The 15120-nt window shown below is 40.0% G+C and overlaps 1 protein-coding gene across 2 annotated transcripts in view; it reads right to left on the reverse strand.

Annotated features, from left to right (window-relative positions):
- Positions 1-15120, reverse strand: part of SI (sucrase-isomaltase) — a 42294-nt gene that overhangs the window by 12696 nt on the left and 14478 nt on the right. For both annotated transcript variants that reach the window (XM_053986141.1, XM_053986142.1), the window contains exons 15-35: positions 14729-14900; positions 14037-14153; positions 13444-13598; positions 13080-13164; positions 12280-12336; positions 11784-11908; positions 11340-11428; positions 10057-10106; positions 8543-8713; positions 7924-8079; positions 6356-6562; positions 5265-5419; positions 4095-4263; positions 3143-3239; positions 2628-2740; positions 2416-2541; positions 1567-1695; positions 1355-1462; positions 1195-1257; positions 813-944; positions 168-252 (exon numbers count right to left, since the gene is read on the reverse strand). In XM_053986141.1, the coding sequence (XP_053842116.1) occupies positions 168-252; positions 813-944; positions 1195-1257; positions 1355-1462; positions 1567-1695; positions 2416-2541; positions 2628-2740; positions 3143-3239; positions 4095-4263; positions 5265-5419; positions 6356-6562; positions 7924-8079; positions 8543-8713; positions 10057-10106; positions 11340-11428; positions 11784-11908; positions 12280-12336; positions 13080-13164; positions 13444-13598; positions 14037-14153; positions 14729-14900 (2561 nt within the window). The remainder of the gene's footprint in view (positions 1-167; positions 253-812; positions 945-1194; positions 1258-1354; positions 1463-1566; positions 1696-2415; positions 2542-2627; positions 2741-3142; positions 3240-4094; positions 4264-5264; positions 5420-6355; positions 6563-7923; positions 8080-8542; positions 8714-10056; positions 10107-11339; positions 11429-11783; positions 11909-12279; positions 12337-13079; positions 13165-13443; positions 13599-14036; positions 14154-14728; positions 14901-15120) is intronic.

A 15120-nucleotide genomic window follows, 5' to 3' on the forward strand; every position in this document is an offset into this window, starting at 1 on the left:
GGGTTTGCAATGTGCCCATAATCTCAGGAATAAAGGGCCACATTCAGTGAGGATCTGTGGGTTTATAAACCCATCTTTATTTTGGCTTTTATGTCTCATATACCAGATAAGAATTTGTGTAGGAACCAGAAAAACCTAAAACTCTTTTAAGGAGGAATTAGACTTACGAGGCATGTAGGGGGGATTATTTAGGAGGTTGTTCTTACAGCCACCCATGGCACCATTCATAAAAGCTGCTGGTTCATTCATGTCCTAAAAACACAGAGTAAAACCCCTTAGCTTGCTACAGAACACCATAAATCCTGAATTACACACAAGCAGCGTTGCAGGGCTCCTCAGGAGCCTCAGCTGGACATCCCATGTTCCATAAAGGGGCTGACAAAAAGGCAGGAAAAGGACTTTCTATGGAGTGACAGAAAAAGGGTTTTGAGCTGAAGGAGGGCAAGATTGGATGGGGTATTGGGAAGGAATTGTTCCCTGGGAGGATGGGGAGGCCCTGAGGAGCTGTGGCTGCCCTTGGATCCCTGGCAGTGCCCAAGGCCAGGCTGGACAGGGCTTGGAGCAAGCTGGGACAGTGGAAGGTGTCCCTGCCCATGGCAGGGAATGGGAATAGAAGATTTTTTAAGATCTCTTCCAACCCAGACTATTCTGTGATTCAGCAATTCTTTGTTTCAAGGGAACAGCCTCCAAGATCGTCAAGTCCAACACGGGATACTTCTGCCAGAGTAGTGCAGATCCTGGGAATTGGGGCCTTCTCCACCAGTGTCGGGCAAAGAAAAACAATCCAGAATCAGATGCATTTCCACACTTACAATCCACAGGCCATCAAACTTGAGGCTTTTTGAGGGGTCGGAATTGTTGTAGACCTCCAGGATTTCCCTCTTATACCACTCCACCGTGGAATTGCGGAAGAAGTCTGGGAAAGCACAGTGTGATACAAACTTCTGTAAAAACAGAAAGAAAACAAGACAGATGAGGGGACTGAAGGTATTCCATAGTTAAAATTCTGGAATTTAAAAAAAAAAAGACAACAAAAAAAATTTGCTTGTTCACTAAATTGGTTTGCTTTTAGGAAGGTTTAACCAGTTTCTGCAACTTATTATTCCTGCCATGAGATTTATCAATGATTTTGCTGCTATTTTAATTAATTAATGTCTTTATTTGAGTCCAGAACCAAACCATGTCAGTATTTACCTCTACTAGTTCTTCATGAGACAGTGACTCGTTGATTTGGACATTGGGAAGAAACGACCAGACCTAATGGGACAAAGAATATTTAAAACAATCAAATCACACTAAATACAAACTGAGCATCAACAACACACAGGTTTAAATACTCATCCCTGGACAGTACCTTGGAATATAAAATTTCTTTGGTATCAGGCCACTGTATGAAGACATTTTTGGCCACACCTCTGGTGAAGGCAGGATAATTGGTTTCATTCCCAGAAATGGCTGGATCCTACAATTAGAAACACTTTTACCCTTATGCTCAAAACTCACGTTGAATATATTCTCCATTTTGTGATGCTGTATTGGAATTTAAAAACAATATTCCAAACTGACCAGTATAATGATAAATCTCATTCCATCTGCTTTGATTTTGTTGATCAGAGCTGGTAATCCAGCATAACGTGGGGAAAGGGTGAAGTCCAGGTTCCTGTCCATGTAGTCAATATCTACATATTGGACATCCTGCAGTTAAAAGAAAAACCCAATTAATTTTAAATTATTTTCTCCCCTTTTTTTGCCAAATATTGAAAATTGGCCAAAATAAGTAAAAAAATGGAACTTTCAATGTGTAAAATTTGAAGCAGCGGTAACTTCAGGCTGAAGATGCGAAATGAATATTACACAATCTATGAGCAGGTCCAAACCAAAACAAACCTTTCACTGCTGCATCTAAAATGAGGGGAGAAATTGATACAAAACAGAGAAAAAAGTTGATTTGTCTGTACATATGTACACAGAAACTGCACCTATATTTCCATAGCTATAAGGAAACAATGGGAATAGCTGTTCCCTATTGAAACATTGATATTATTATATTTAAAATGAATCCACACTCAATTTATAGCATAATATTGTTAGGTCTAAGTGCTATTCCTACTATCCCAGCAACAACTCAGGCCAAATCACAGCTGACCTGACACAGAGCATTATGGCTATGAAATTATGCTGCTTCGTTTTTCTCCCTGCTGGTTTTATTTAAATCACTGCTCCTTCCTGTCATCATTTGGTGTGAATAATTAAGAAATTTAAGCAGCTTTTAACACAGCCCAGAGTCCGTGACACAAAACCTGCTCTTCTCTACCGCAGTGGGGTTTTTTTTGGTTGGTTACCGCTTTAGTGTTTAAATGGATTTAGTCAATGCTACGAAGCCAAAAGCTCAAATGTTATTTACTCCCAACATACGTGGGGAATCTGAGCCGCCTTCATTTCCTCCACGACCTTGGTGACCTCCGAGTCGTTGCCGTAGCCGTAGCGGCACAGCTGGAATCCCAAGGACCAGTAGGGTGGCATGACTGGGCGCCCAATCAGCTGAAAAGAGGAAAGGATGCTCGTGGTGAGGAGGGGCAGAGAAACCAAACCAACCCACCAAAGCCCAGCAGCAGTCAGGCTCCTACTTCGGTGTATTCCTGAACCACGAGTTCGGGAGTCGGGCCCAAAACCATGTAGAAGTCGAGGACTCCTCCGATGGTGCGGTAGGTCAGGGCAGGGGTGGGCTGGAAAGTCACATCTGGAAGTGGAGGGAAGGAAGTGAGAAAAGGATGCCTGGATTTGCCACCGGTGCAAAACACTGACTGTAAAAACGCAACATGTGGAAGGGGATGGAGAGAGACAATTTGCAAAAGTCTAGAGGGACCAGAAAAGGGGGAATGGCTTCAAACTGACAGAGAGGGGGTTTAGATGGGATATTGGGAAGAAATTGTTCCCTGGGAGGGGTTGAGGCCCTGAGGTTGCCCAGAGAAGCTGTGGCTGCCCCTTGATCCAAGTGCCCAAGGCCAGGCTGGATGTGGTTTGGAACAGCCTGGGATAGTGGGAGGTGTCCCTGCAATGGGGTAGAACAGGATGAGCTTTAATGCCCCTTCCAACCCAGACCATTCCAGGATTTTATGAGATAAAGTGAAGGTTTTCTTACCCATTGCATTGCTGTTAAGCAATAAAACTCCGTGGGCATTGCCATCTTCTTCGAGAGCCATATAAAATGGGTGAACACCATAGGAATTCATCTTGTACTGCAAATAAAACAAAATACATTTTCCTGGGGAAACACTGCAAACATTTGCTTATTAACACTTAGTAATGAATTTAATAAAAGATGAGACAATTGCCAAACATGGCAAATAAGCTTTAAATTTATGCACCTAAACCCTACCTAACCACAAAACAGACCTGCAGAAGGTCACTTAGAACTTCACAATTTGTCAGGTTCATCAAGACTGCTCAGGCAGGAAGGAAAGCAATGGCATTGCTGCACTTAAATTTCACTAATGAGAAGGTGCTTCCTCAGGACAAAACTTTCCCTTCTTTGCAAACAGAACCAGGTGTCTGTGTGTTCAGGAGGTGTTGGTGACATTATATTTAATTTTCTCAAAATGTGTTCCAGCCTGAACTGGAAGTTAGAGCTATAATTAGCTGCTGCTATTTCATTGGCCATTCCCTGATAATTGGAAATTTGCTATCTTGTAGGAAATAAGACAAATAAACAGAGATAAGATTTCTGCTTTACCTGTGTAAGTACTAAATTAATCCCCAAGCAACAGGAATTGTTCTGACTCATGTCTAATTTTCAAGACAACGAGCAGAGAAGAATAAAAAAAAGGAGGAACGTGCTGTTACTCCTAAGCCATCTGTCACCTTCCAACATCTGACTGAGGGCCTGAGCTCCTCACATTGTTCTTGCAGGTCACAAATAATGGATTTGCAGAAGACCTTTGCCATGGAGACACCACCTGAATTGTAAATTATGATAAACATGGCCAGAGCCAATGCCCAGTACCAGCAGACATCCACTGGATTTTAAAGTCGTGCTGAACAGTTCTGCACTTATTGGTTCAGAAATCACATTTTCTTCTTCTTTGCCTGCTTACAGTTGGAGGCTGGTCCCTGGTGAACATTCCCCAGGTGTTCCAGCTTGTGTTGTGCCGGAACGTGGGTTGCTCCGCTTCTCCGAACCCGTAGATGTACTGGGATGCCAAGCGGGTGGAAATCTGAATGAACATGTCACTGAAGGTGAAGGTGGGCAGGCCTGAATTCCAGCTGAAGTGGGAAGAGGAAAGGGAGAATTAAAATAGAGCGTCCTCGGGGATGTGTTTCTGGCAGACACTTCCTTTTGAGCCATTCTTTCTCTCTGGAAATCTCACTCTTCAGTAAAGGTGGACTAAAACTGTTGTGCTTATCAAGGAATCTAAAAGGACATGAAATGAGGGTGTCTAAGAATTGCTGAAGAGTTTAAGGACATTAAGTTCTCTGTGTCTCTCAGAGAGGAATAGCAGGCATTGTGCCCTGCAAGTTGTGTCTTATTTTGGCAATTTAGTGAGAAAATGCGTTTCAGGACACTGCAATCCTATTTTCCTCTCAGACAGAGCACTGGAGCCACATGGAATACAGTAAACACAGTGCTTTTTTACAGTTCACTGAGCTTTCTGTGCAGATTACACTGAAATTGCATTCACAGGTCACATTTATTATAAATCAGCATCTTTCCAGTTAGAAATCAAACTGCAGCCTGGTGGGCTCTGCCAGCAAATTTCATTGTTCCAGGAGCTTCAATTGCAGGTTGAATTATTATTCTGGTTGGCAAAGGGAACTCAACTAGCAATTAAGTTTTGAGTACTTAAAAAACTTAAATAAAATTAGTTTTTTGAATAAAAAACATTACACCCTCAATTGTTCTCTCTTTTCTAACTCTGACTTAATCAAGGAAAAATGAAGCTCCTGCCAGACTCATCTGTCGTGTTACCAAAACCCATCTCGAGTTAGTTGGGACACCACTTCCTCCTATTTTTTTTCCCCTAACCATTCCCCAAAACTGACCCAAATGGCCAATCCTTAATGAGCAGTGCTGTGGTCACCTAAGGAATGTTTTAGGAACTGCAGGAAATACTTTTGCCTCCCAGAAATTTGGGGAGCGCACAAGGAACAGTTTTCAGAGCCACCAGCGCTCTTCACTCCAGCACGTGCTCAGAGAGAGAGTTTGGCTTGGAAAAAAGCCACCAAAAACGTGTGACATAAAATAACAAAGGGTGGCAGCGGCTCACATGACTGTCCCCGTGCTTCTGCGGCGGATTTGGATCCCGAAGGGTTTGATCTGGAGCGAGACGTCGTAGAGCCGGTCGTTGCTCGAGCTCTTGGGGGAGCTGGGGAGGTTCAGGGGCACGGGGACCTCGTATCGTGGGTTTTGATAATCATAGATCTGTGAAGCACAAGTCAGCTTATTTAAGCAAGTCAAGTTTTTCGAGGTCTCAATCTGATATAAATTGTAAAATACCTCCCGTGGTATTTTCTTTCAAATGCATATTCTTGATCTTTCGCAGGATTTTGTTGTGGGGGGAAAAAATCCCAACCAACGAAACTCAAAGATTTGTTTTGGATCAGGAATGGCTCATCTAATTATTTACATAAATTTAAAGTAAATACTTATATTTAGAATATAGGTGTATATACTTTGCATATGGGTGTATATACTTTACAAGTGTGATAAATAATTTTCTAGTTCATAGATTTGTTTTGGATCAGGAATGGCTCATTAATTATCTACATGAATTTAAAGTATATACTTAAATTTAGAATATAGGTGTATATACTTTGTATATGGGTGTATATACTTTGAAAGTGTGATAAATAATTTTCTATTTCAGCTTTTACTCAACTTTTAGAATTTTCTGTAGGTTTTCTGTATTTTGAAAGCTGATAGAAGTTAGTTTTTGATGTCTGACCACTTAACTCAATATTGTTAAACACATGGCAATAAATTACAGTTAAACAACAGCGCATGGACAATTTTAGAATTGAAGTGCAATGGTGGATGTAAAAATAAACTGTAGAGTCATGAGAACACTTACAGATAAATTTACCTGCATATTAACAAAATACTTTCAGTTTCAAAGTTCCTGGTTGACATTACACACATACACTGGCATTATACCTTTGATTCATGTAATTTCTTTGTAAAATTGAGTGCTAGGATTCTAGCACAAAAAAAGATGCAAGCTAAGAGAAATAATAATTGGTTAGAAGGAGAAACATATTTACACAAGGCTGCTTCTGTCTGTGAAATATAAATGTGGCCATAAAGAGCCGTTTGAATTTCCATAAATAAAACACTTGAGGAACTCTGGGCTGGCATTACCTTAAACTGCAGCATGTTGTTGAGATGATATTTCACCTCCAGGCGCAGGCTGCTGATTGGGGCAGTGTAAGCATCATTAGCTCTGACCTTGAAGTCGTCCAAGCTGAGGGTGGCTACAATCCCAGTGGAGGAATAATCGACGTTCTTTATGAGGTAAGGATTGCTGGAGCTGTAGTAGCAGGGAGGAACATCTGGATTTGCTGTCTCCTGGTGCAAACAGAGAGGAGTTCCAGGTTAGTGAGTCAGTTGGATTGTTTATTAGGTATTAGCATGGAATCCTGTTTTTATCAGATCTGTGTCAAATGTAGAATTGGGGGTGGGGGGGGAATTAATAAAATCCTTTAATTAATGGAATATAAAGAAATAATAAAAAAATAATAAAGAAATGGAATATAAAGAAATAATACAGAATAATTTTCATGCGGACTCAGGTGTAATAAAGCCATTCAGCAAAGGCTGTACAAACAGTTCAGTCAGGAAACAGAATCCTCGTGCAATTAAGAAGGATTTAATTTCCCTGTCTCTGTGATCTTCAGATCAATCCCTCAACATGGTTTAATCTTGGCTTGTGGAAATTCCCAAACGTTGTCCCTTTTAATCCCATTTCTCTCTGGCCGCCTTCAAGGAGATGTGCCCAAAACCCATTTCATACTCGGGCAGCATCAGAGCAGATCTTTCACTGGCTTTATTCACACAAATTATCCTTAACATAGCCAGTGAAAATTACATCCTACTCATCTGAGATCTCTCCTGACATTTCCAAATATCCAAAATTACAAAAAATCCTTTTAGTAGTGCAACAAATGCAGAGCAGCTCATCAACTGCTTCAGCAGGTGCTGGTGCAGGAGCAGCCAGCACTGAATTTTGGATTTCATTCCTATAGGAAAGGCCCAAAATGGGCATTTTTGATTTAGAAGAACAGGCAATAATTTAATTGGAGGCACCCTCTGAAGTTCAACCCTGCCAGGCCCTATTACTCTCCCCCATGTTTATTAATAATTAATAATATTGATACATAAAGCCATATGTTTAAGAACTTCAGGTTGGAGATGAAGGTTTGGAAGTAGCTCCTTGATTCAGTTATAAAAAAGTTTACAAATGAATCAAGATTTTTGTGGAATTCAAGGATTTCCCCTCAAACTGAGATCCAGAGGAATTAATCTGACTTAGAATGTGCCTGTGTGACCATGAAGGTGACACAAAGGAGCTGAGCCTTGCAGGCCACGGTGCCACTGAGGCAGAAGGGGCAGCTGAAAATGCTTTTCTGCTTTTTCATAACTCAATATTATTTCAGTTCATCTTTCAAAAAAATACCTCATTTTTCCTCAACTACAATGTGGTAGAATTTAAATGGGTGTCAGCTACTGAGGTAAATAAAATCCATCAGTACAGGCCAGTTGAGGCCCATTTTTTTTAAACCTGACAAATCTCCCAGACCACTTTTATTCTATAACAACCACACAGAAAAACCTTTTATTCTGGATGTGTGGGGTTTTTTTTTTGTTTGTTTTTTTTTTTTTTTTTTTTTTTTTTTTGGTCTAATTAGTTTAGAGAAATAATGACTTACTTGCCAGGAACAGCCAAGTTGTTCACATTTTTCTTTTGTCGCATCAGGGCCGGGATGACAATTAAATCTTTCATTGATATTGATATTCGTATTTAGAACCCACTTGATTTTGTAAGATTTTCCCAGGTCAAGCCGAAGTCCTTTTATAACAGCAACCTTATAAACATGAAACAATAAACTGTTATTAAATGTCACATCCCATCCAGCTTTCCTTCAGTCCTTGGTCCTTAAGAATAATATTCTTAAAAACTGAAAATTCACAAAATCCCATCCTTTAAGATTTGATACAGTCTCACTTTTACAAAGGCACACAACTGATATTTTTACAGATAAAATCTGAGGAATTAAGACTCTAAAAATATGGAGTTAATCCCACAGCTCCCTTGGAAGCAAGCAGGAATAAATACATGAAAGAAGCTGTCCGCTGCACCGCGAGCATAACTTAGATGCACTTTCATACAGCAGAGTTGAATGCAATTGTACTTTTATTCTGTAATAAAATTCACATTGTATTTCATTGAAACAACATTGGCACTGGGTACTGTCCTTTGCCATATATAAAATAGAGGTGATGCAATTTTAAATATGTTTACTTTCCATTTTTCTGTTATTGCTTTACCTTTGTTGCAGGATTATAGGTGATATTACGTTTATAATTTTGCACAATGTTGTTCTGAGTCACAGAAACTGATTCTATTTCCTTGGACAATCCCAATATCTTGATTTCCTCAAATTTCAGTTTGTTTGGATCAGCGTAATTGCTGTGTTTAGCAGTCATTTGTAGAACATTCTGAAAAATAATACAGTGGTCATTTTCTTCTTTTAAAAATCTGCCAAAAGTCCTCCTGATTTAACATTTTTCTTCCTATGAAGATTTTCACATCGTAGCATAAATTTATCAATATCCTTTTCCACACATATTCATTATTGCTCTGCTTGTTGTTATCACAATAAAGCTTTTCTACCATGTATAAAATAATCTTCAGAGTCGTGTTTCAGCTTTTTTTTTTCCTTGCTTGGGAAATAAAGAAAGGCTGGGGTGGGTCTGTGACAGGGCAGATAAACTCCAGACTCGCTGGGTTCCAACGACCAAAGGTTCTCACTTCTCTTGATATAAAAACACCACGTCCTACTCTGTATCATTAATTACTTTTAGATTAAGAGTCCAAGCAGAGGAAGTGCACTGTGACTGTCACACGTGTCTAGAGCTTCACTGCCCTCCATGGGAACATTGAGGTTAATTGTTAATTCAAATGTCACCACAGTCGAGTCATGATTTGGCTACTGGGGTTTCAAACTCCAACAGCAACTGGAGTGTCTTGTCTACAAATGATTCTTTGATTAATTATGGTTTTAAAAATTACGAATTCATGTGCTTCACTCATGTTCCTCTGCATTCTCTCACTCAGTTTATGGTCTTTCATCATGGCAAAGGAATGACTACCTTTACCCAATGTTAATATTATTATTATTATTATTGTACAAATAATATGTGACCGTGCTATTTGCAATCCTAGTTTCATGATAGTTACTGTCAATATTAGATAGAAACACTATCAGGACTCCATCTGGATGTTAATGAACCCTGCAAAGGCACTTTCAGCTTAAAAATAACACAATAAAACTTATCCCTGATGTAGTTTCTGAGGGTTCAGGCAAGGTGTGGGTCTCCCTCACTCTTTTGAGACATTCAGCTGTATTTTCACAGTATAAAATACATATTTTTATATACATACATTATATACATTTTTATATACATATAAAAATACATATTTTTTACAGTGCCACTATTTTGAGAATCACAAACACTCCGTGCTTCTCCTTTTTGATGCTGTTTTAAATGCCTCTTATGCTTTAGAGTTCTCTTGTTCAGTGAATATTGCTACTGAGCAATATTGAGTTCAATATTTATTATGTGGAAGGAAATAGGAGTTATTTAGATATTTATATTAACTAGGAGAAAAAAAAACACAACAGATTTCATCCCAGTTAAATGGGAGTATTTTGAACATGATTCCTCTTGGCTTTGGCAAATGTTTTGTTTTCCAGCAAATCTCACAGGAGAATAAAGAGAGAAAAGAACGCTCTTAAAACACACTGGATAAAAATCAGAAATTCAAATCAAATACTTACGTTGGAAACTTTAAATTCATAGTAAATGTAGGCTTTCTTTTCAATTGTACCTAAAAGGTAAAGAAAGAAGTTATACTTGTGTGTGAGTGCAGAAAAGGATAAAATTAAAGTAGGGCTGTGCCACTGCTAGAGACCAATAAACTATTAATTATCAGGACAGCAGTCAAAGCTGCACTAAGCAACTCAAATATTTACTAATGTTTCTTTGAGGAACTGAAATGTCCCTTTTTCTTTTTCCTTTGGCCATTCTCCCAGACTCAGAAGATTTAATTTTTTTCCACAAAAATTCATTGAAATCAGCTCTTCTAAAATGTAGTGATCTTTTTATTGTACTGTTATTTCTTCTTAGTTTGTCTTAAATATAAAAGTTTTGATCAAAGCTGATCCTTTAACATAACCTAAATAAGAATTCTTCATACAAAAATAATGGTGATGATAATAATAATGATAAATGCCATGAAACCATAAGGGAGAAAATAACACATGACCAGGAAAAAGAAATACAAAGCGTGGTCAATCTGACTTTTCTCTTTTTTTTTTTTTTTTTTTTTTTTCCACATACAAAAAGACAAATCCTGCCATCACAAGCAAATTGTAAATGGCTCCCCTGTAAAACTGCAACCTGTAAGTTTTGGGCAGGCCATAAAAAGATGAAATGTTTTATTGCTTTGTTTGGCAGCAGCAGTGAGGGCAGTAATGGCTTTGTTATTTTAGGCCAGAGGAGCACATGGAGCTGTCACCCCCATGCACAGCAGCCACCCAAAGGCCTGCTGGATTTATGGCAGCAATAATCAGCTGAATCACTGCTCTATTTCTTAAAAGCAGCCCCAGCTTTCACTAAATTCCAAAAAACAGAGGCTTGGGAGTTTTCCTGGGAGGTACGATTGGCATAGGCCACAAGAAAAAGGAGTTGTGCAAGTGGAATGCATAAAGTTTTCCAATATCAGACACCTCCCTGCATGGGCAGTGGTTTGCCTAAATCCCATGGGAAAACCCCATCCTGTCACCTCCTGACAACCTAAAGATTTCCCCTGAAAACCAGAGGTTTGACCTTAGAGTAGAGCCTTGTGTCTTTTTTTCTTTACTTGTGTCGAATTAAGTCGTGACTTCGATCTTACATTAATAATAGTCACAGTTTACTACTTAAAAGTGATGAAAACCATTTGATTTACGAGCAAGTAGCAGCAGTGTGTTACAATGTCTTCTTTTCAGCAGGAACATTGAAATTTGAGTACATTAGATCTTTGTTAACCATACTTATTTCGCTGTTGGTGGCTGCTCACCTGTAGATTCTCCATCATCCCAGAACAAATCCCCAGAAGCTTCATTGTTGATATCCAGGGCAATTATGAGTCCCATTGGATTCTTGCGGCTGTGGAAAGAGAGATTTATGTGTGTAACAAACATCTAAACATTCTTGGTGCATCCTCCATGTTCATGCAAGAGTGAAACACCCAACAGGGTCACAGTCCTTGGAGAACTGCCTTAATTAAGTCTAATCCTTTAATTTTCATGCAAATGGATTAAAATACCCGGCGAGTTTTCAAATTTCTATGCAAATAATTCATCACTAAAGGTGTGGAAGTGAGGTTTGGATCACAGCTGTTCCCACACTTCAAGGTGAAAATCCTAAATACAATGGGCTGTTATTATTTGTGGCCTAGAAGTCCTCAGCTCTGTTTTGGGGGAAAAAAAAAATGTTAAAAGTGTTCTATGTGGGATCCTACCTTGCCACTGTGGTGGTGCTTGGTTTCTGAGTAGGGAAAATGTATCCTCCTCTCAGGTGCAGCCCCATTTTGTCTCCTGGGGTTGGTATATTGTGCCATACTTTCTTCAGTTGCATTGGTTCACCCTTATGGACAGGGATTGAAAAGAGAACAGGAATTTTGTATTATCCACTGCTGGCAGTGTTATCTTAAGTCCTGAGTTTCATCAAATTGTTCCTTATTAAAAAAAGCTTTAGTTATGCAAATATCTATGGGTTAACAGGCACATAAAATAAAATATTTGCATATTACTCTGATTTAATGTCATAATCTGAGCCCTTTCTTGAGGCACCAGTTCTTGTGCTTATCCCACCACCCTTCACCCCTTGTCTCCCAAGTAACCCCAAAATCTTTCCTTCAGGTCTCTGTCCCCAAAGCAGGGCTGACAATCCTATTTCATCACATTCCCATTTAGAAAATGGTGTAATATCCCATAATATCCCCTGCATTTCCTTACCGTGTCATACTCGTACCACTCTGCATCAGGAAAGTACACACGAGTGGACTCCACACCCTAAAAGTGAATAAAGAAACGACTTTCATATTTCAGCTTAATCAGATAAACTCAATTTTCCAATGAAGCTGAAGTTCACTGTGAGAAAAATCATTGATATTGCCACGCTTTGCTGTTTCCTGGTGTTTAGGATGGTGTCCAGCCAGGGGGAAGGGCGATCCCAGCAGATTTCTGCAAAGCTGCTGGGGTGTAACTGAATTGCTGCCTTGCAAAGTGGCAGCTCATGGAAAGCCACCCAAAGCCACAGTGCTTCAAGCCCAGTGAACCAGATCCTATCCACAAGTATCTCTCTATCTTCTGTATTTCCATTTATTTTGGGGCTGGCACCTTTCAGATTCTTGCTTTCCCTTTCTGTCTTTAACAAATGTTTTATGTTTCTCCATGGCGAATGTGTTGCTGGCAGAAGAAATCATTATTTACAAAATTCTGCCACAGAATAAGCCACAACCTTTTTGTTTTCCTGTTGTACCACAGAGAAGCTGAAATTCAGCAAGAAAAGCTGACTCCAAAGGAAATTCAGAGATGATGTGAAGATGAGGTAAAGTAGAATATCAGACCAGATATCCTTGACTCCACAGAAGACTGGAAAACAGGAATAGGATTTAGCTGCAAGATTTTCTGTTTCAGCAGGGGTAGGAATGTGCTGTGGGCTCTCTCACTGGAAGCAGTAAATGAAGGAGAGGGAGCTGGTGACTCAACATGGCCCGTGGTCACCAGATAGATCCCAAACCAGCCAAACCTACCGGCTCAAGAGCAGGGGAGATCAGCAGCCCGGGGCCCCACATGAACTGCCTGTCGATGTCCCATGTTATTTCATCAGAGTAGAACCTGAATGAACATGAAGGATAGAGCAGAATTTTTTTTTTTTTTTTTTTTTATGTATATCAGCAGCACCCCAGGGTTTCAGGGTACTGATTGTCCACAACCATGGCTAAAGGACGCCAAATAAAAACCACCTCCTGATTAGGCCAAAATGGGGTTTCACCGGTTGGGAAGTCGCCTACGGATATCCCAATGTGCATTTTCACAGGGTGGAGGTTTAGAAAGTCCCCTATCAGTATGAAATGTGTCAGATTTCCCTACTGGTGTTCAAACTCCCAGACTCACTCGTGGAGCAGTGGCCTCACGACCGTGTCTCCTTGGGTGTGAGCTTTGTAGTGCAGCGTGTACAGGTAGGGCAGCAAAGTGTAGCGAATGTTCAGGTAATGCTTGGAGCTGTTCACCAGCAAGGAGTTGGGACCAAACGCAGCTGGATCTTGATGCTGGAAACAAATATCCACTGTTATTATTGCCAGGTTTTCAGAAGCACTCTGCCAATCGTGTGAAAAGCTGTTTCAGAGGGGCTGGGGTCCTGTGGGGCAGCTCTGCACAGCTTTGCACTGCCCATCCCTCCTTGTCCATCAGAGTTATTCCAGGTTTCATCCTGGCACTCAGGTTCATGCCAAGGAGCTCCCAGGGCTCGGCCTGGTGGCTCTCACAGACTTCAGTGTTCCTTGGCAATAGGAGCCAATATTCATAAAACCGTTGACAAACAACTGTATTCTCAATTAACTCTTATGAAACCCAACCATCTATAATTTCATAAAGACAGCTTAAGGTTCTGTTTTCAAGCTGGCCAGTGATAGTGAGGATTAGAAATGATATTAAAGGAAAGGTGGTCGTGTAACACAAAGCAATTTTGAACAGAAAGCACAACTTACTATGACAAATTCAGCATTGTGGTTCCTGGAAAATGGGTAAAATGCTCCCAGTTGCATCCATCGTCTGCAAAGTTCTTCTGTGGTGTCTTCACTGAAACCACAAATGTCTGCTCCAACCTTTAAAAATAGAAAATAAAAAAAATCAGAATGCGTTGGATGTACAGTGCACCTCAAAAGGTACAAGATATTTGTAACTTTCCTCTCCCAAATCCAGCTATGCTGTCCAAAAAATTAAACTGAGCCCTCACGAACACTGCCCATCATTCTGCTTCTTCCAAATTTTACCTTCCTGTTTGGTGATCACATGCACAGAATGGGAAAAAAGCTTCAAAGCCATTCAAATTTAAACTATAAAAAGGATTCTGGCTATTTCCCTTCTAAGTGGATGTCTCTAATTTGAAATGATAAGAAAACCAGGAATTGCTTCACATCCCTCACTGGTGTTTAAAAATTACTAAAATAAAAGGTAGATTGGGATATATAAGATAATAAGTTTGTTACCCACTTTTATGTCAGCACAGCCACAAAAATCAAACAGCCTAAAGCAAAAATTGATAATTGAAAAGAAATGTTCAAAGGAGATTCCTGAAAAGGGTTAATTTTGCCATGCCAATGTAAGTGGTTATTTCGAGAGTGCTTGGTTAGATAATCTGTTCTCTGTTTTGAAAGGATGGCACAAACTGATGTCCTACATAAGGAATTCCAAAGAGGTTAAACTCCAGCATTCCAGGGATTGACCATCTCAGCTGGTCCCACGTGGCTGCATTGTCCCCCAGCCAGTGTCCCCCGTGCTTTCCTGATCCTGCAAAAGTGGACCTCGAGATCAGGAAGCTTCTCTTTCCTGGAAACACCGTCTCGATGGCTCTGGAAAGGAATGAGGCTGGAATTACACAGAGGAAAAGACAACTCAGGCACTGATAATTCTGAACAAATCAGATTTACACCAATTTGCACTGATTATTCATCCCAAGGATGGGGACTCCTTTGCAGGTGTGTTTTAGCAAAGCTCAAGATATTCATGTGAAATAATCTCTTTACACAGCTCTGGCAATTTGTGGCTTTTCCTGCCAACTCCAGGCTGTGG

This window comes from Vidua macroura, chromosome 10, assembly GCF_024509145.1.
Source record: "Vidua macroura isolate BioBank_ID:100142 chromosome 10, ASM2450914v1, whole genome shotgun sequence".
Classification (NCBI taxonomy): Eukaryota; Metazoa; Chordata; class Aves; order Passeriformes; family Viduidae; genus Vidua; species Vidua macroura.